Source organism: Branchiostoma floridae, chromosome 7 (assembly GCF_000003815.2).
Source record: "Branchiostoma floridae strain S238N-H82 chromosome 7, Bfl_VNyyK, whole genome shotgun sequence".
Lineage (NCBI taxonomy): Eukaryota > Metazoa > Chordata > Leptocardii > Amphioxiformes > Branchiostomatidae > Branchiostoma > Branchiostoma floridae.
In genome coordinates this window covers 10,025,031-10,046,039 of record NC_049985.1, presented here as the reverse complement: position 1 = coordinate 10,046,039, position 21,009 = coordinate 10,025,031, and the positions used below count along the sequence as shown (strand labels likewise).

Here is a 21,009-nt window from a genome sequence, read left to right as displayed (position 1 = left end):
CCCCAAAGTGTTCCAATCTCTCCTATGTTTATTTATAAAGATTATCAAAACTATGACAACAGGAAGCTGACATGATGTGATACTCAGTATCAAGTCTTAAAACAGATAAAGTCCTTTATCTCTGAACTTGGGATAACTTGGTAACACCCCATACTTATGCTGTTTTCAGTACATGAACAGTATACCTAGAAGTACCGGTATGTTCACTCTATTGATACCAACATGTCAAAAGGAATATAGCAACGATTTGCCCCCTAAGCTTCCTAAAAATAATGCATAGTTTCTAATCTTAAACTTAGATGATGTTTCCAACATAAAAGAACAACCAGAAAGTTGCGTGAACAAATTGTACATGGCTGCTGGATTGGCAAATATGTTAGGGACAGTTTGATGTATGAAGAAGGATATTGCAAGAATACAGGGGCAAAAAGAAGTGCAAAATACAAGTCATGTTGAATGCAAAAGCTGCCACTTCACGTAGCTTGGCATTACCAGCAAATTTTTAAGGTGCATGTAGGTTTCCAGGTTCCTAACATAAAAGGTACAGCCCTTCTACTTGTCGGAACAAACAAATGTGACTTTCACGTTGCCATGGACATTTGGTTTAACTTAAAAGTAATGCTAAGATATTCATAAAACCAACCTTGTGCATACACAAAATTTTCAAATCTCTCACTTCGGGTCCAATCCACAGGACTATGATTTCTTGGCTTATGATTTTTTGCAAATTGGAGACATCAAATCCTACACAACATCCATGTGACATGGTTACTGTATCATGTAAACAATAGAAAGATTCTTCCATAATGTAACAATGTTTTAGCTGAGACACATTACACAACAGCAAACATGGCTTGAAAAGGGAATGTATTCTTTACACTTGCTGTAAGCAAACTTGTTCAGACACTAATCAGTGGTTTGACTCTACATCCACACAGTACATTATCAACAACTCACACACAGACATTGGCAGAAAGCTTTCAACTGTGGTCTTTTAACATGCTTGTATAAATCTGAACTCATCCTCAACTGATCAAGACTTTCTCTACATCTTTTCGATTGGTTTAGGTATTCTTTATGAAATATGTTGTAGGTTTTACTTACTGTTACCAAAAAGTGTTATGATAATATTTGCAAACAAAAACTTTGACTTATTTTTACAGCTGGTACAGGTTCTTACAAAGAAATATATCTGTGAGATTTGTATTGTTTTCCTTATTGTTTTCCTATGTGTTACACTAGTAATGTCTTGGAAATGCAATAACAAAATCTTTACAGGTTCTCGCAAAGAAACACATCTGTGATATTTGTATTCTTTTCCTTATTGGAGTTTACACTGATGTCTTGGAAATGCAAGAACAAAAGCTTTTGTCTGTACAGCACCTATATGAACAGCCTGGAACGAATGTTCTCAGGTCTCAACACTTTTTACACCCTATGTACAAAACAGTGTGGAACTTCTCCAAACATGTACACGGAACTTCACAGTGTGTTTAATTCAGCTCTTTCTTTAAATGAAAACTACAGTGGATGAACTGTTCATGTAATATTGGTAAAACACAACTAAGAACTTCTAGCTATCTATCAAAACATTGTGTGTTAGCACTCTAAAGATTACTTAATAAATTTTAGTTTCTCAGTCACACTATCTAGACTCTAAGGACTAAAAATAAAAGATTAATATCTTGGCTGAAACGTTTTAAAGTGTTCTCCTGTATACAGGTATGCTCAACAACATACTAGTATTATTATAGTGCTGACAACAACTCAGAACCTTGATATAATACAGCTCCAATAAAGAATCACAATGTTGGCCATTTTATCTTTTCTCTAACTACTTCACTTTCAACCTGTCCTAACATCAGCAAACCTGCAACCAATATGGAGTACCTTCAAACTGAATGGGCTATATCCTAAAACACTAACAAAATGTAACAGCTTATATCCTTCTAACAGAATGCAAACTTCAAAAGTCCATAGAACAAACTGTTGGGTAACATATGTCATCTTCGGAGGTCACAACGTTATTACTTGAGGGGTTTTCTTCACTTCTGTCTGCACCATCGGTTTGGGCATGGAGCCGCCTTGGTCTGGTCTTGGCTGCTGCTCTTCGCTCTTGATTCCTATGCTCATTGCTGTAACTTGATTGACCGTGCCCTTTCCAGTTTGCTGCTCGTTATTTCTGCTCGCAAAGTCTGTTCCTGACCAAGCATTGCTGCTACTGTTGTGCCGCACACCCGATGTGTCTGAGTCCGTTTTTGACGAGCCTAAAAGTCTGTGGTTCTCTGCGTTACCGAGGAGATTGGCTTGTATCTTAAGACTTTGTCTGGCTGGAATGGAAGCACTGCCGACCGCGGCCTGCTGTAGGGACCCGTCCTGAGAGCTCTCGTCTATTCTGGAGTTGGGGAGAGACTGCAGAGCTGGAGCTGCCGGTGTGGTCACATCGTAGCCCTCATCTAAAGGTTCATCCTTCAGGGCAGCTGTGCTGGATATGGCTGGAATACAGAGAGGAAATGCTAAACTTCAACTGGAAAAAGTTAAAGGGATAAGATAATATGGCAAGAAACTGCAGGAAAAAAACAGACCTCTAAGTCATATTTGAAAAAAAAAGGTAATATGAGTACAGTGCCATTTCCATACAATATTTGCAGATGATAAACTTTCCATTGCTTTGATTGTATTGCAGTCCTTTTATGATTCTTTTTACAATATACGGTCTTAAAGGTTTGATCCTGTACCAATGAAGACCTTTGCAATTGTCTCAAACTACTTCAAAAATGGCAGTTTTACCTTGCTGCATGGTGGCATCCAAGTCGTCAAACCTGGGTTTCTCATCTTTCTCCTCCGCATCAGGGTCCTTCACGGGCGGGATCGCCGCGGCAACCGCGTGGGCAGGAAGATTGACATGTGGAGGAGCCTCATCGTCTAGGGGATGGTAGAAGTCGGACTGTGGTGCCGAGTGGTCAACTTTTAACGTTACCTTCTTGGAGGTCTGCTTCTTCTCTGTAAGAAAATCATAAACATTACATTATCTTCTCAGTTGGCTTTGCTACAGCATTCTCTAACGGCTTTATGAAAGACTGTTTATTTCTGTACAAAAATTACTTTAAAGGAAACAATCAGATCAACAATGAGCTGTTATACATGTATAGTAATATCTTACTCTTCCTGGTTCCAAAGGAGGTCTGCTTTTTGCTCTTTCTCTTCTTGGAGGAGTCTGTCTTGGCTGGAGGAGAAGCTGTACATTTAGAAAAAAAGAATGAAAAAAAAGTTTATAACACTACAGAGTGCTGATGGTGTATTTTCTAATGTTTAAGTAATAATTGGAAAATGTATCAGGATACAAGTAAATCAAGAAAGATTGAGCAGCTCTTTGGATGTTGAAACATGAACCACAGGTTGGGCACATAAATCCACAAAACACTTACATATTTTAGTCTGGTGTTAAAAGCACTAACCATTTGGTCTGCATGTGGGTTTGGCATTCACTATCTATAGCCCAGCCCCCGCCCTTACCTTTAATAAGGGGTGGCTGTAGTGGGTATCCCATCATCTCACACCAGCCTACAGGGTACAGGTCGGGCGCCTCACAGTCCACCCACTGGTCGTACGTGTCCTCCCACCCGTCAAAGTGTACGCGGAGCAGACGGCCGACCACGCGCACGACCGTGGCCACGCACACCAGGTGGGGCTCCATCAGGTCTACAGCTTCTACCTTCATCCCAGCCTTAAAGCCATGGTTGGGGATTTCCTAAAGACAGGAGAAAAGTAATTAGCTTATCAAACGTTTACAAAATTTTGAAGAAAGACATACAGGGCAAGCTACCATCTTCTTGACCTTCCCAAGGGTTTCTCTTCAGGGATACCGGGCTAGCTGAAGAGGACCTGGGTGCAGTCATGGCAGACAGACTGGCGTGCATGGGTCGACAGATCATGATGAAATTTTAACATCATTCAGACTTACTGACACACTCTAGTGCTTACTTCAGGACTTTTGACTTTATAAATATAATTTCACACGAGTACTTGTCATGCTACTTGCTGCCTGCATAGTACTTACATTGTTGAAAAGCTTGACTGGTGCAGCTTGTGATTTTGTTTTCTTCAGGTAGTCCAGCCATTTGAATGGAGCACTGTAATCTGCAACAACAACAAAGATTCTATCAAATGACAGCCATAATACAATGATTTGACATAAATTTGATGTCCTTAACTGCTTATATTATTCAAGTTCGTTTCGTTTCCATAATATCCACAAAATTAAGTGTTGACTGCCTCTATCAAGTTGATATTTGATAATACATGTACCTTACGTAACCATTTAAGTCTTAAAGAACCTACTTCTGGGAGGTGTGAGCTCTATCTTGTTGAGATCACAGAAGCCGACAGGGAAGATGCTGGCAGAAGTCTGGTGATAACAGAACCAGTCCGACCCGTCAGGGGTCTCCATCCCGTCTATCCCGATCATCAGGTAACCTTCTCTCAGCACCTGGGTGATGGAAAATCAACAGGGGTTAGAAACCTCTTTCACAAAGCCATGTTGATGATATATAGAGAATGTATGAGGAAATCGAGGCAATCAGAGATAGCAGTTTTCACCCACAGAGCACACTACACTACAACCATTTCAGTTCCACAGACAAAAATACAGCACCTGGGCAATGGCAAATTATCAAATATCTGTAAGCAATGTGAACCATGTGAACCAGCCAGAAATAACCCGAGGAAGGTGACAGACAAGTCACCAAACGTTGTTGGAATAAAGCTGTGGTTGTGTTTAAAGAGTGTCCTTATTTGGAATATTATCAGAGGTTCAGAAACCTCTTACACAAAGCCATCTTGCTGAGAAAGTATGAGGAAAACTAGGCAATCAGAGATAGCTACCAGAGCACACTACATTGCAATCTTCCCAGTCCCAAACACGAAAATAGCAGCACTGACGATGCTGCATTGCGTAAATGACGGTTTCAAGAACTACACAGACACACACACTCAAAGACAGACCAGCCAAGAACAATACTGCACACTCATGAGTTTAAGTAATGATGTTGTACCTTCCTGACAGTAGCCACACACACAGTGGACAGGTTGAGGGGGTCGATGGCCTCCAGTTTCATCCCCACCTGGAACTGTTGGTGGGACGAATCCACAGTCTTCTCCTGTGGAACAGAAGGGTTCCTTTCTCAACTGGTATTTCCTACTTTGTTAAACATTCATGTTAAAATAGTGATGCAAAATAAAAAGAAGATCGACATTTAACCTTCATAAAATCTGTTTAACAGAACCCTCCAGCAAGCTACTTTGGTCAAGCAGAAGCTGAAATATATTTTGGCAATTCTCATACATTGGCAGAAAGTGCAGTAAATGTAGTAGGTTGCAACAACTCACCCGCACCTTTCGAAAAAGGTCTGGAGGGCAGTCCATGGGATCCAGTTTCTTTGAGATTGTCTTGGCATAGGATGCAGCCTTGTAGTCTGGAAAGAACAGAAATGAAAACAGAAATGAACCTTGATCTACTTTTGCCTGCTGAAAAGCTTATCTCCCATTGTACTGTAGATTTCAATAGCATGCAAGTGGGGTGAATGAAAGTTGGAATTCAAACTCTTTTGACCCAGGAACAAGGTTGCTAACACCAGAACCAGCATGATGTTACAAGATTTTCCCCATGAACTACAAGATACTTTCTTGGGGAGTTAAAGAGGCCTTTCACATCAGAGCCCATCAACCTTCTCTCCACCGAGACGGGCCGACACCGACTTCCAAGCCCCTTTGACCCATTGCTAACGTAACACTTCCAGTCTGGATGTGTGACATGGCTTTGGGTCATTTCAACTTGATATGGATCAGAGGACTGATTGAAAGCTTGTTGGTAAGTGCTTTATTTCGTGTACAGATTGTAACATAAAAATAATAAAAGATATCTGATTAAATTCTTACAGACACACCAATAATGTAACAAAGAACACAGTAGTAAGTGTTTACCTGCAGTGGCAGTAAGCTTGTGTCCGACCAGCTGTGACCAGCCCACAGGATGGATGAGTGGGGAGGCCATGTGACACCAGAAGTCATCCTCCTCGTCCTGGCTGTCCCTGTACAGCAGGCGGATCCTCCCCCCCACCACCTCATCCACCACAGCCACACGCATGCTGCTGATGCTGCACTTATCCACCACCTCTAGCTGCATCCCCGACCGGAACTTACACTCACGGCTCTCCACAACCTGGGGAACAGACAGTCAACATTCAGTACCCAACTGGTCATTACAATAGAGAATATATCACAGTATATCATGTATTACCCAAGGTACTCATGGGAGGGCTGGGATGTGGAATACTGTGCTGTATTCTTTTTACACACACACACACACACACACACACTGTATATCAAAAAACATCCGAGAAATCAAATACTTCAATGTGAAATGAGCCAGAAGGCACGTGTTTAGTTTTTCAAACACCAAATTACCAGAACACTGAATCCTACTCCATATTCAAATACAAATATTGTATTCGAATTTTCAACAGTGAAACAAGACAACCCAGTAGCCTACCTTTGTGTAGAAGTCCCCAGGTAGAGTCTTGGCTCCTGTCAGCCGTTTGACCAGGAAGCCCTTCCAGTTGGTGTACTTGTGTTGGATGGCTGAAATGGGAGATGAAAACAAAATCTGTTGAACTACAAATCTTATAACAGAAATGGTATGATATAGAGGGTTTGGCTTAGTGCACCCATTAGTCTTTTGATGCGAGGTCTCTCCATAATAGTTCTTTGTTTGGATGGAAGCATGCTTTTTCAAATGACAAGTGAAACTTAACTGTACAATTTGCAATAAGATAAAATACAAGGCTTAAACTTGAAAGGTAAGTCCAAGTGTCAGTATAAATTACTTTTAGGTGGGACGAGAGGCTTCCCTATGGTGGCACACCAGCCCACAGGATGGACCTCCATAGTGCACAGGTTACACCAGAAGTCCAGGCTGGAGTTCTCCTCAAAACCTTCATACCGCAGCTTAGCACGGTAACCTGGAGAAACATGGGAAAAAGAAGATAAATGCCACACACTAGCAAATGGCAGGACCTGATGTGCTAAACTCTGTGTCCTGTACTGGACTGAGGTAGAAACATGAGACATGTGAGGGTTGCTATTTCTCAGGATTCTCACCTGCTATCTTGATAACCTGAGCAATCCAGAAGACTTTGCTGGGTAGGTCACAGTCTGTGTTGAGCACCTCCACCTTCATTCCCACAGCAACGTCTGACCAGTGGCCTGACATGGGAGCCTATCAACAACACATGGTGAACATACATCAGTCATAAAGGTGCTCTTTACCTCCATTTTCCTTGAAACCACTACACAGCTCATACTGGAGGACATACAAAGTAATTCTTTGGAAACACTGCTCAAAGCCAATCAAGTTTACAACTTACTGTAAGCTTTAAGTCTGCGGGGATTTTATTTTGCATTGGGGTCTCTTGTGGTTTAAACAAGGAAGATGGGCAGAGGACAGAAGTTTTTCATAAAACCCGCAGAACATCTCTTCTTTTACAGTATTTCTTCCAAGCAATGGTTACTACTGACATATCCATAACTGTTATCACTGAAATAACGAAACCATGACAATGTAGAACTATGCTCTTATTATAGTTGACATCTGAGACTGTGCAGTCAGAAAAAAATGAAAGAAGCCTTAAAATGCATATTCAATGCATATCTTTCCTTAAAATACAAACTCCAACATACATGTTTGAATGATGTGACAGGAGCAGACTCCTTCTTCTCTGTATCAATATGAACTCCCCAGTCAAACGGACCCGGTTCTGAAAGACAAAAAATCACACAGGTTACAACAAAATACAAATCTTTTGGGAGATACCAGGTAATAGGTAACACAACTGTGGTCACATTTTGCCTGACTGACAACTGAAGGAATGCAGAAAAAACTAGTGCTTAATTTCAGCATAATATCAAGAAATTAAAACTGACAATACTTTTACTGTAATTAAGTATCTATGTTTCAAGTCAATCCATGGACAATGAACTGGAGAATGAGTGAAGCTTTATTAAAGAGGCTGAGAAGTTCTTTGCTTCATGTATCCAAATGATAAGAAAAGAGTAAAACAACTGACTGTTCTTGGAGCCGTTGACTGTGCTGGGAATGGGAGGTGGAGGGACACTCTTTTTCTCTGACTTGACCTGTGGGAAAGGTATCCAGGAATGTGATACAGTTAATTTTTTTACTGCTATGGTTTTATTCCCTGCTATGGCTTTTGACTAAAAAAAGCTGCCTGAAAAAAGCATTTTGAACACTGAATATATACATACGTCTGGTTACTATTTACTATCACTGATGAGGTTGCTTATTTCTCAAATAGATTTTTGGGAGAAACTTGCAAATATGATTATGCACCTTGATAGAAAAGGCTTTGCAAAAAATGACCACTTACCCCCAAAGAGTCTTTTTTGACCTTTGGCACAGCAGGTTTGGAGTGAGCGTTCCTGGAACAGGCTACGCTACAGAAACGTTTGTCTTTGCCGTAGAACGCGTGGCGGACCCCCTCCTTCCCACAGCGGTCGCACCGCACTGTAGAGGGAATCACAGCGGCGTTAGCGCTTAACCCTACAGAAGGAAACAAAAAGAAAGAAAAGTTAAAAACAGACTGGTGGCTCATGCAATGGTGAATGGTAATGAAGAAAAAAAAAACTGACTTAAAGATGTACACACTTCTATTATGAATACACAATTTGACAAAGCAATGATTGTGAGAAGAATGCTTAATGTGTGAAATGAAAATGACAAGTTAATAACACCTACAATTACTGTGTTCAACTCTTGATTCAGTGTAGGGTCAAACTAATCCATGTGGCTATCAAGATTTACATTGAAAATAAAGTTTCACCGATTATATTGAAATATACCAAATACATACACTAGTAGAGAGTACTAACTATATGATGTCTGTGAACCCTGGAAATTTGCGTGATTGTGATGTGCAAGTTGAGACATGCACCCACCCAGCCCGGTATCACTGCCATAGTCCAGATCCCTGGAGTCATCATCCTCCTCTCCTTCACTCTCACTGGGGCTGCTGGAGCCCTCCCCCAGGCTGTCGTACGCGTCCATCATGGCGTAACTGTCGTTGGAGTTCCCCAGGTCATCATCATCATCGTTCTCCAGCTTCATCTGATGTAACAGGTGGGAATTTCATTTACATTGTCATGGGTATGAGGTTTTCTGTAGTAACTTTTCAGCCAAAAGCTATAATCTGGATGAGGCTATTTGACAGTAATGCCTTTTCTTTGTCTGAGGTAACAGGTGTGAAATGTAAGTCACTACCAGAATCCAAGAGTAGTTGGAAATATAGTAGAAATAGGAGCTAGTCAGCCATAGACAAGAAAACAATTTACAAACCCACAGATTTGTTCTATATGGCTGGATAACTAGTCTGAATGGTAATATCATTATTCTGTCTATTTGGCAAATTTGTACTACATGTACTTTTCAAGCCAATCTAAGAGGCTAGTAGAGGCTAGTAGGATGTAATTGTTTCATTTGTTGGCTCAGATGCAGTATAACATTCTTAACTAGCAGCTGGCAATACGAACGGAACCGATTATCGAAATTTAGCACTCAATATTAGCAACAAGTTTTTATTCCATGAAGGGCTGACCTTTAATTATCCAGTCAATGTGTTGAATGCAAACCAACCAGTGACATGGGCCATTAGGATGCCAATTTCTGGCATGGTCAATTGACAACATAGTATGATGGTGCTTTTTTCATATGATTGAGAAAGATACTTTTCGTTTCTTTTAAGTGATCTCCAAGACATGTATTGCAAGTATATTCAATGTAAACAAATCACAACAATAGGAATTTTGTTTACATTGTTGGAGACAGTCTACACAAGGATGAAAACTATTGCTGCTAGTGGTCTTATAATGCTAAAATGTGTATGTTTTCCAAAAAGAGGTTGCTCTCAACTTCTTTTGCTATTATCATAAACTATCTTGGTGCCTACTAAATATTAACACTGCATCCGTCAATATTGTACTTGTAGTGCACTAATTGACACTAGGCTGTGGCCGACCTTGTGCCTTTAACTAGGTTCCATCTCCGTATGTTGGAAATTCAGATTTGTATTTTCAACACCTCTAAGTCCCAAGGACACGTCAGGTGATTGATTGGGATTTTCTCAAGGCCTCCTTCATCTGCATAAGTATTTCCCTCTGCGAATAGTTTTCAAGCCTATCCTCAGGCTCTCATACATTTGTAATACGTGACCAAGTATCTGTAAATCGTACCAAATTATAAGATACAAAATCTTAGGTCGTTGTCTGCATGGAAACCGGACAAAAATATAGCTGTCTGCAGCTGTAAATAAATTTTCTGGGGGCTGGGGGTGGGGGGTGTAGGGAGACATTCTCGAAGTAAAACACTCAAACGTCATTTTTGTACTATATCTGCTCGTCTGTGACTTACGACGCACACTTGTAGTAAAATTATATGATCTCAATCGCAAACTATTGACTTCACTGATAGTTTTCAAAGAATTGGCCGCTAAACAGTGGATAAAAAGTTGCAACTTGGCCGGCTGCGACCTCAGCTGCATGTTTTGACTGAGAGGGCGGGAAACATTACGACGATATCCTTGGCAGAAAAACGATTAAAAGACATTGTTGTGTGAAATAAACACAGTATCTAACAGTCGTACTCACATGGGGGAAAGAGCCATCCATTTTAGCCTAATTCTCCCTCCTACTGTACAGTTATTTGTGGCAAATTCTATCACAACTTGGCTGAATTTTCTCCATTGCCGACTGTGGCTATCAACATAATCTGCATAAAGCCTCTGCACACGCGCACTGATGGTTTCATGTTTTGTTTAGAGGTCTCTGATTGGTTGATTTTGGAATGTTTACAAAAATTTAATTTAAGTAACCAATCACAGCTCTACTTATCTCCGGGGGCTGGGCTTCGAAGAACTCTCGCGACTTCTCGTAGTATCTCGCAAGCGGCCAAGATGGCGGCGCCCTGGAGATCGGAAATTATATTTTGACCAAAACATGAGAAAAACTGGTGAGTTTCTGATGTTCCTTTGACAAGTGGTCACGTCGATTAGAGACATAACATGGATGGAAGCATATGCAAAGTTTCAATGGGAAATATCAATGATATCGTGCAAAAAGCAGTTGCAAATATGTCGAAATATTAAGGTCCTAGAAAATATCTTCATGAGTTCATCATGGGAATTAAAATGATGAGTTATGATCTTGCTAATATTTATAATTTGAGAGGCTACCCTGAAGTAAGAAATGATCAACAACCAAGTGATATTGTCCTGGCACAATCTGAAAACATAATCAAGTTATTCTATTTTCTACATCGTTCAGTAATCGGAAAATTCATAAAACATGACTTGACAAACAATATACCAGAGAGGTTGGATATAAATGAAAAATAGATTTTTAACCTCCTCGATTATACAAAATAAATATTTGTAGAATTAAATCATCATCAACTGAGGTCACACATGATGCTACTAGTATTTCAAACTGGTGTTTGTGTCAGTGTGATGCGGCTTCATTGTGCAAAGCATGGGTAGCACTCTTGTGCCTCAGACAGGACTGGAGCTATCAATAACTACTGTAAATGCAAAAATGTTCGCGGTGGATTAATATTTGCAGTTTTCACGGCGGCCGCTTCACCGCGAATTTAAAACCACTGCGAACATTTTTCCATAACAGTAAAAGACTACAGTGCATGGTGCTACCTCGAAATTAAAACCATCGCGAAAAGTCCATTTTCCCGCTACCGCGAAATCAAATCCCCGCAAACCTAAATGCATTTACAGTATATGTTGTTTTTCTAACAGTTTTTATCTTTCACCTTGTAGAGCAAGGAATACATTTGGACCAGCAGTGAGCAGTGTGTAGCGTGAGGCCAGACAATGAGAATGTTGCGGTTGTTACGAGGAGTGGCGTACCTCCGTCAGGAGGTGATGTCACAGGCCACATGTGCACACAGGCAGTGCCACACAGGTGAGATGGGGTACAGTAGAGTAGGGCTGTAACAGATCAAAAGAGATCAAAACGCATGTGAATACTAGGTAATACTAGTATGTCAAAAGTAAAATCCCAAAAACAAAAACAGTCCTTGTCTCAACCATTGTTTTGATTTGCATGACAACATCCAGATGGGGTTTGTTTTCTTTTTCAGGGCCCTTTGACATGTTATTATTTTGATTTTAGTTTATTAATTACCTAGTAGAATTCCTGTCGCTGCACATGCTTCCTGATCTCTGTGAAAGGGATTATTCACAGATTGAACTGATTTTTCATTACCATTTGGGGTGTGTATTTAGCTTGTGTATTTCTCTATCTGTATTGCAAATCATTTTGATTTCTTAGATTTCCTTTGTCTCCTCATGTCTAATATCTCATTGTTTCACTGTAACAGGTGTCTGTAGAACTTACTGTTTCTGCCAGCCAGTTCTGGTGTCTGGGCTTACCTGTATTACCAAGTATGTATACAACTTACTGTATTCCTCTTATATCGATTTAAATCTTATTACCTGTTTTACCTGCATAATCATGTCCATGTACAATTATTTCTGGTTCGGTTTGTCCGTCTGGTCTGCCCGGGGAAAAATGCATGGGCAGGATCAGTGAGAAATAGATCATTAGGAAAGAAACAAGAAATTCACAGAAGTTTTTCATGGAAGTATGAGATATTTGATTTCTTGTTTAATCCAAATGTTATTGACCTATGTTAGGTGTAGCGCACCAACTTTGCAGGCATGCAATGGTATCTGGTTATTTCTTATTGAACAGCTTTTCATACTTAAACCCAGGCTGTATATTGTCCCAGCAAAGAATTGCTTTTCAATCAAACAATCAATTCCGATTTTGAAAGCCCTGGAAGTTATAATTGTTGTTTCTTGAAATACTGAGTTTTTCCAGCTCACAAAAAGACATCATAGTTGAGCATTTTTTTACATCATTTCAGCAACAAGGTCCTGCAGACTGGACACACACCACCCCAGTACTTTGCTGTTCGTCACCTGTGTTCCTCTGACAGTGGGAAAACTGAAACACCTAAAGAGACAGGCAAAACTGCTGCCCCTGGAGGAGACAACAAGAAAGGTATTAATCAGTCTTGTTTACCTAAACATATCATCAGGTACTGAGGAGTAGGTACAGGCATGTACCAGTCCCTAACCTTTTTTTTTACAAAGTAACTTGTGGTCTTCAAAGAAGACAGAAACAAAGAGTTAAGAAAATATTCAGTTATTTTCAGGTAAGTTCCAAAATCAAAGATTTTTCTTATTTCAAAACCCATACAATGTTTCATATTTCTCCAGTGCTTTTCATGCTTTTGACACATTTTTAGAAACAAAGCCAGCAAGTTATGCATTGTACACTTGAATACAAGTCTATTCAGGTAACAGTTTTCATTGCTTATAAGGTATTTTGACCAGTACCTATTTTTGGGGTACTGTATTGGTACTGTATACTGGAATGCAGCAAAAGTATCACTAATGGACAATTGTTACTTGCTTACTATATAATAGGTATTTCAAATTGTCTTAATCTAGTTTTGTTGTCTTTTTGTTATCATATGCTTGTTCATCAGATGACAACTCTTACTTCATCATCCCACAGTATCTTCAAGTAAAGACAAACTAGTCAAGACCATTTACAGAGGTGAGAAATGAAATATTCTGTCTCAGTATTGCAGTGGGTTGAACTGAACTGATTTTGTAGCCAAGCAGTCAAGTATTGCCAGTACTCAAAATTCTTTTTTTTTTAAATGAATGAATTGTTTGCTGCACAGCTTTCTTACCAGGGCTTGAGATTAATTTTTTTTACTGCCTGGCAAAGTTTTGACTTTCCAACTTAAATTGAAGTACAACGTAAAATGTCATTAAAACCTAATAAAGAAGAACTCTGCCTGTCTTCTAGAATTGAATATGAAATTCAAGAATTTGCTGATCATGAACAGTAGTGTACAATAGTACCTTTACGTAAGTATATGTAACCCTATACAAATAAATACCCAGGTGCAAGGGTGCACTAAGTAAACAGTGCACAGCTCTACCTTTGGGTGCATAAAAGTTTTTCAAGCCCTACTCACCTTGTATATGTTTCTATGTTTTACAGTAAAGCCCAAACCCAGGAAGAGAATAGACTACAGTAAAGCCTATACAGATAACAACACCATCACCGCAGTACGGGCCATGAGCGAGTTTCTCCTCAAACCAAGGTTTGTTGTTCTGCTGTGTTCATTCATTGCCTGAAGAAACTAGTAGTACATCTCAGCAATCAAGGAATTACTAATCTATCGTAATGTACTTGTTAGTAATTCTTTTAATCCAATAATTCAATCACAAATATGTTTTTCCCTAGAACTTTTGTTGAGTGGAACTTGTTGTCACCAAGTACACTAGGAGCATCAGCATTTGATAGCTATAAACAATGCTTGCAGCTAGGTTTTCAAAATCTAAATTTAAAGGTAAGGTGTAACCAAGGAGGTTAAAAATCACTCTTTTTTTAACCTCCTTGGTGTAACGGGTCCTTCGGTGTAATTTAACCAGCTGCCTACAAAGCTGGTGTGTTGCACAAAAGGAGTGGTATAGCCAGTACAGCTATACTGACATAGATACAGAATGTCTTGATGTAATTGAAACCAAAGATGATACATGTATGCACCAGTTAGTAGAATTCACCTTTGGACAGCAATGTGTGTTTTCTGAAAACCGTCTCATTGACCAATGATTGATTCTCTGTCCCTGAGCTTGTTGTACCCATCTGTCCCTGCAGTGATCTGGAAGGTCTGAGGAAAACTGCTCGCCGCAGCCCGTACTCCGACCCCAACTCTCCTCCACTCATGGTGTACCTACGGGCTGATGTGGAACAAAAGTTGGTTGACATTTAGAACTTTGATATTGTAGGTCTCAGAAGATTAGAGGTGCTTTCATTCTTTTGGATTTTTGCTATAGACTGTGAATTTAAAAAAATATTGTAACTGCTAAGATTAACCTATTCTTGTGTTATGATTTGTTACCATGTATTGTTCACAAATGCAAATGCATTCGCAGTGAATCTGTATGTCTCACCATTCCACAGAGTGTAATGTATGAATGTCCTATCACTCCACAGAGCCATTGAGGTGTGGGGAAGCATGGCCGCCCTGCAGAGAGAGATGCAGAAAAGAGAAAAGAATTCAGATGCACAGAAACAGTGTAAGTCACTGTAAGATAGAGAGTTCCTTAATTTGACAAAAACTCTGAATGAAAAGCTATGCAGTAACACAATTTTACAACTGAATTTCAATGAATAAATGAAATGATTGGAACATAAACATAACATTACTAGTACACTTAAGAATATGGAACATGACATAACTTGTTCTTGCCCTGTTTCCCTCCTTCCAGACACGTTCAGATATAAGAAGGCGCTGAAGGAGTACAGAAAGTTTTTTGGAGAGGGCGGGGTGGAACCTCCCTTCATCTTTGGCTCTGGCAAGCCTCAGGATAGGTCATACTTGGAGGTACAATGTAATGTTCTTATCTACTATACATGCACTGAATGAAGCAGTTGTACTCTCCCAACATTTCACCTCTGTTAAAGCCACTTTAATATGCTATTGTGAGGGAATCAACGAAGTCTATTTTATTTTTTTCCTCTTGCCAGGAACCTGTCTACAGCTTGTTCAGTGGGTCTGGACGTGTGGTTATGATGGCCATTGGCATGTGAGTACAACACAGTTAAACTTGCATATTGTCCCCACTTTTCAGAGCTGTCTTAGGTTATTTTCTTAATAGCAAAGAATCCTGTCTATCGTAGCTTTCTGTCCACTGTCCATTGACTGGTCACTTGACTTCAGTAAAACCTTCTTCAGAAATAAATAAATAAATTTTATTTTGTCAGCACCTAATAAGGCCACGTGCAATAACCGGTGCAATGGCCTAGTGGGTAGAGTGTTCGCCTTGCATTTGGTAGGTCGTGAGTTCGATCCCCGGCCGAGTCATACCAAAGACTTTTTTAAAAAATGGTACATGCTGCTTTCTCTGCTTAGCACTCAGCATTCGGGAAAGAGTATGGAAGTTGAACACACACCACTACCAGTGGACTAGCCCCCTGCTGTAGTGATTGCATTGTGTGGACCAAGGGCTACTTTAACTTTTTAACTTGATAAGACCACGTCTAGCGAAATAATAGTCGTTAAACAAGGACAACAATAACTACTTTTGTAATGCATATTTACATAAGTAAACAACACCTCCCAAAAGAGGATGATCTGAACTGAACTGTACTGAAACAACAAATTGTTCTTATGTTTTGAATATAAGCTTTTGACATTTCTCCAATAGAAATACGCTGAACTTTGTGTTCAAACTGGTGGCCTGGGTGTTTACTGGGTCTGCCAGCATGTTCTCTGAGGCGATCCACTCGCTAGCTGACACCATCAACCAGGTATGGATGGACTTTATCTACAGTTTCATGGATGACTTCATATAAATCATGTTTTATATCCTCAGCTAGAATGGAAGTGAATGCTGTCACTTTGCTATACAAGTTTCATGACACAATGTGTTGCCTGTAACAGCTTTACAAGAAATAGCATGTATTCCTGTATTGCATAGTGGTGACAAATAAGATTTCATTGTTCTTCCATTGATCATTGATTTTACTAAGATTATCAAGTTTTCAGTTGTGAGACAGCATAATTTATCAACTTATTCCTCTACAGCTGTAGAGCAAATAATATTAATGGTTTATTTTACAACATGACAGAAGCATTTCGCAGCCTGATGCCAATTGATAACATACTGTAAATGCATTTAATTTCCCGGTAGTGGGAAAGTGGACTTTTTGCTGTGGTTTTAATTTCGCGGAAGCACTATGAACTGTAATCTCTTACTGGTATGGAAAAATGTTTGCGGCGGTTTTAAATTTGCAGTGAAGCGGCCGCCACGAAAACCACAAACATTAAACCACCGCGAAAGTTTCTGCATTTACAATATCTGTTCTCATTTTTCCTTTTCACAGTCCATCTTGGCTTTTGGCATCCATCAAAGCATCAGGAAACCCAACCCTGACCACCCGTGAGTGTCTTTGTTCTGTTATCAGAGCAACCAGTGTTCTAGTCCTCGTCTGGCAGATTGTTTTCTGAACCATTTTTGCACACTGCCTGTATAGGGAGTGTATTTCTTCTTCATCCTTCAAATAGGGGACAGTAAACCTTCAGTTCTGGGTTTAATGAATTTTACTCCTTGAGCAGTAAATATATTTTGTTGATCTATTGGCTGGGTGGGCTGTGTCGCATGTATGTTAATGATTGTTAATCAAAGACAAGGGACAATGACATATGAAAGAGCCATTCATTGAGATAGATACTCAAAGATAATTGTATCTCTTAATATGATTTGTAATGTATAGATAATGTATAATCATACTTAATTCAAGAAAGAGAATTCTATAGACCATGACTACTGACAACACCTGTATTGTTATAGGTACGGGTTCTCCAACATGCGCTATGTGTCGTCCCTTGTGTCTGGTGTGGGTATCTTCTGTGTGGGAGCGGGCCTCTCCATCTACCACGGCGTGCTGGGGCTGATCGACCCACAACCCATGGAGTCCTTCTTCTGGGTCTGTACAAAACCCTGTTACTGTAAATCACTTTATGTTTGCATTGGTCTTATTTTGTGGTAGGAAGAATGATGGGGTTTTGCAGTGTTATTACGGTTGAAACAATTCTGAAGTACACTGTATAGCCATCATAGAAGGGTGTCATGAATTACTTCTTCACCCCAAAAATAAAACCACTGCAAATATTTCAAGATTGAAGGTATTGTTTGCCAAAGAACATCATTGTTTCATTTTCGATCTGAATTCTGTCGTCCTGTTACAGTTTTTGTACTCAGCAATGCTGATAATTCTGTTGCTCTTTATTCCTGACTGTAGGCTTACTGCATTCTTACTGGATCACTGGTGTCAGAAGGAGGTAAGGCACTGTATTTCTATCTTTACTTTTAATCATTTATGTGACCTAAGTACAAGAATCTATAAGATACCAACTAGTGCCATGGACAGGGTAGACACAGCTACATAAAAAAGTATTGCAGTATCTGGTCAAAATATCAAACCGTTGTCAGCAAACGTGTTATAGAAACAACGTATGTATTTGTTAAACAGTTAAGAGTCTTAGTTAATGATCATATGAGGCACAAGCTGCACAGATGTCAGGATTGTGTTCTATACAACCAACGGTTACTAACCTTTTGTGTTTTTTTTTTTCATGACAGCCACCTTACTTGCCGCTACTGCTCATATACGTAAGAGTGCCAGGGCCCAGGGTATGCAGTTCATGGAATATGGTAGGCTTGACAACTTTATTCTATGCCATTTCAAGTTTTTAAAGTGTTTGTGTAACAAAAACAACTCCTCAAGTAGCAAAATTTGTTGTGTGGAATTGTTCACATATTTTGTCAAAATGCTCACAATTACCCATGTTTTGATATTACAGCTGTAAGATTAATCAAAAGTAAAAAATAAAGGTGCACTAGTTGAAGTTGCATTTTTAAATTTTTTATTTATTTGAGGTTTTCTTGTTGTTTCCTCCTGTAGTGTGGCGCAGCCGTGACCCGAGTGTGAACGTGGTGCTGTTGGAGGATGCTGCTGCAGTGTTGGGTGTGGCTATAGCAGCCACGTGTATGGGGCTCACCTCACTAACAGGTAACACAATTTGTCTTGTTCTATTTAACCACTAAACTCCTTTCAGGTGTAGCACCGGGTTTGTACAGTAGGTACAAGGTGCGCAAGACCAGATTGTAAGGTTTGATCCACCCACACAAAAGGACCCCTACTCTTTTTTTAAGTATTGTGTGGCAAGGCACTCCTCAAACAAAGGGCCACTGGCTGTATGTGTCATCCCAAAGGATGTCTATAACCAAAGCTTGGTACTAATTATCATTCTACATTACTCATTTTATTCAGAGTTGAGGGAGGGAATAGGTGTGAAGTTTTCCAAGGGCACAACATTAGGTCATGTCGGGGTTTGTCGATGACATGTAATGGCCGTTCCAAACCTTCCCTCCCCCTCCCAGGTAACCCCATCTACGACGCGGTGGGGTCCATCACCATAGGGGGGCTGCTGGCCATGGTGTCGGCTTTCCTCATCTACACCAATGCTGAGGCTCTGATTGGTCGATCCATCCCACCTGACCAGCTGGACAGGATCATGCACAGTCTGGAGGATGATGTCATGGTCAGGTGAGCCACTTAAGTATTTTCTGTACATCTCAGTTGATTAATGTATGTTTCACATGATACTTAGGTCGGCATTCTTCAGTCTCGACATGCTAACATGCGACTTAAAGTGACATCAAAAGACGCTATTTCCTCATCCTCCCCATCAAAAGGATGTCCATAACCAACATATAACGTACTAATGTTCACTTGAGTTCAGTGAGAAAAAAATAGATGTGTAGTACCTTTCCCTGGGGCACTGCATTGGAGACTGGAAGGGATTTGAACCCAGGACCATTGAAGTCTTTGTCACATCTTAAGGTTCTTCTTACTTTCAGAGCCATCCATGACATCAAGGCTACAGAGATGGGGCTGAACATTGTCAGGTTTAAGGCGGAGGTAGATTTTGATGGCCGGGAGGTGACCAGGTCGTACCTGGACAAAGTTGACCTGGAGGCCTTACTACAGGTGGGTAACACATGTGCAGGGGAATGATTTTGTTCTTGGTTTTCTTTCCATTAAATAATGAACAAAGGATCAGAGACAAGGTAATGGCCCACTGAAGTTAATCGAATTTTCATTGACTCCACCACTTAACCTGAATACAGAGTCATAGATAAGCCATTGTTGCTCACCCGACATGCATGCTCATGGAAAGGGTCGCAGTTCATAGAACAAGCTGTGGTTCACTGTTTATTGTGCTTGTCGGAAAGAGCTAGGGAATTTCCCTGTACAATGAACATGTGAATATTGTACATGGCATCTGTCTTCTCTGTAGCAACCAGAGGAAGATTTAATTTCTCATCTGTTAACTGAGTTCATTTGAGCTGACCTGGTTTGAGAAAAGTTTCATTGTCTGCCAGTCTGTCTGCCTCCCTCTCTCTATCTCACTGTTCGTATCTCTCTCTCTCTCTCTCTCTCTCTCTCTCTCTCTCTCTCCTTCTCTCTCTCTCTCCCTCTCTCCCTCTCTCTATTCTGAAGGGACTGATGTAACAAACCCCATGTAATTTGTTTTCAGGAGGTACAGCAGTACCAGACCATAGAAGACATGGAGGGTTTCATGTTAAGACATGGAGAGAACATCATAGACATCTTAGGAGCAGAGGTGGACAGACTAGAGACACAACTAAAGGTAACACTTAAAAAAGGTTACTTAGCCTGAATGTCTAGTGAAGACTATAGCTTATACCTCAATGCAGTGATTATGATGTGCATCAATTTTGGGGTTCCCATAGAGTGTCATCCATATAACTTCATGTAATTCAAAATATCCTTACTCAAGCAACTGGATATGATTTTGGATATGAAAATCATCCAGTTGCTTGAGTTACTATGATTTGGCATATCTTATTCCCCAGATATCTAACCTTCATCGACATTGACTTTCTTAGATTTTTGCTTTTCACACCTTCAATAACAACACATTCTCTTGTCTTCCAGAAAAAGAATCCAGAAGTCAAACACGTGGACTTAGAGATCTTGTGAGGATACCTCAAATCAAGAGTTAGATGCTTGTAGAGATTATCTTTTTCCCAGCCAAAAAGAAATAGCTTATAGGAGATTATTGCCTTTCCATAACTTTTATGTTATTATGTCATGAACAAATTGTACATATTCATAAGAACTAGAATGTCCTGAATGTATAGTTGGACTTGTCCATTGTTTTTGTGTTAATGTCTCACAGTATTTCAAAGCGACAAATGTGATACTTACCAAATGTTGACAAACTTAAACCTGACGGAGGTTGACAATGTTTAC

General features: G+C 40.0%; 2 protein-coding genes across 5 annotated transcripts; one reads left to right on the top strand and one right to left on the bottom strand.

The window, feature by feature from the left end:
- Nucleotides 1-444: 444 nt before the first annotated feature.
- LOC118419727 (MBT domain-containing protein 1-like) lies at nt 445-10,881 on the bottom strand. 4 transcript variants are annotated; one of them, XM_035826263.1, is made up of 17 exons: nt 10,714-10,881; nt 9,010-9,178; nt 8,442-8,614; nt 8,124-8,190; nt 7,738-7,814; nt 7,159-7,276; nt 6,885-7,019; nt 6,551-6,639; nt 5,983-6,220; nt 5,395-5,474; nt 5,055-5,159; nt 4,342-4,489; nt 4,061-4,140; nt 3,517-3,751; nt 3,164-3,238; nt 2,791-3,003; nt 445-2,495 (listed from the first exon to the last, which is right to left on the bottom strand). In XM_035826263.1, the coding sequence occupies exons 1-17, from the start codon at nt 10,732-10,734 to the stop codon at nt 2,017-2,019; spliced, it is 2,502 nt and encodes an 833-aa protein (XP_035682156.1). In that variant the 5' UTR covers nt 10,735-10,881; the 3' UTR covers nt 445-2,016. The 4 variants fall into 4 exon arrangements, with proteins under 4 accessions (XP_035682156.1, XP_035682157.1, XP_035682158.1 ...); XM_035826264.1 differs by having other exon boundaries at nt 5,389-5,474; nt 8,463-8,614; XM_035826265.1 differs by having other exon boundaries at nt 5,389-5,474; nt 8,442-8,578.
- Nucleotides 10,882-10,938: 57 nt separating this feature from the next.
- LOC118419729 (zinc transporter 9-like) lies at nt 10,939-20,786 on the top strand. Its single transcript, XM_035826268.1, has 20 exons — nt 10,939-11,074; nt 11,892-12,036; nt 12,455-12,518; nt 13,004-13,140; nt 13,660-13,701; nt 14,158-14,260; nt 14,818-14,916; nt 15,157-15,239; nt 15,432-15,547; nt 15,691-15,749; nt 16,371-16,473; nt 17,050-17,105; nt 17,517-17,652; nt 17,968-18,007; nt 18,309-18,380; nt 18,631-18,738; nt 19,110-19,275; nt 19,590-19,719; nt 20,270-20,383; nt 20,692-20,786. The coding sequence occupies exons 2-20, from the start codon at nt 11,946-11,948 to the stop codon at nt 20,734-20,736; spliced, it is 1,764 nt and encodes a 587-aa protein (XP_035682161.1). The 5' UTR covers nt 10,939-11,074; nt 11,892-11,945; the 3' UTR covers nt 20,737-20,786.
- The last annotated feature ends 223 nt before the right edge of the window (nt 20,787-21,009 follow it).

What these genes read in the sequence shown, in the direction of transcription:
- LOC118419727 (XM_035826262.1), bottom strand. Translation starts at nt 10,734, where the DNA reads ATGGATGGCTCTTTCCCCCAT. An exon ending in GTGTGGCTACTGTCAGGAAG is followed by an intron (nt 4,490 to 5,054) that starts GTACAACATCAT and finishes TCCATCACCCAG; the next exon opens with GTGCTGAGAGAAGGTTACCT. An exon ending in CAGTCAAGCTTTTCAACAAT is followed by an intron (nt 3,752 to 4,060) that starts GTAAGTACTATG and finishes TCCTGTCTTTAG; the next exon opens with GAAATCCCCAACCATGGCTT.
- LOC118419729 (XM_035826268.1), top strand. Translation starts at nt 11,946, where the DNA reads ATGAGAATGTTGCGGTTGTTACGAGGAGTGGCGTACCTCCGTCAGGAG. An exon ending in AGTCAAGACCATTTACAGAG is followed by an intron (nt 13,702 to 14,157) that starts GTGAGAAATGAA and finishes TATGTTTTACAG; the next exon opens with TAAAGCCCAAACCCAGGAAG. An exon ending in ATCACTGGTGTCAGAAGGAG is followed by an intron (nt 18,008 to 18,308) that starts GTAAGGCACTGT and finishes TTTTCATGACAG; the next exon opens with CCACCTTACTTGCCGCTACT.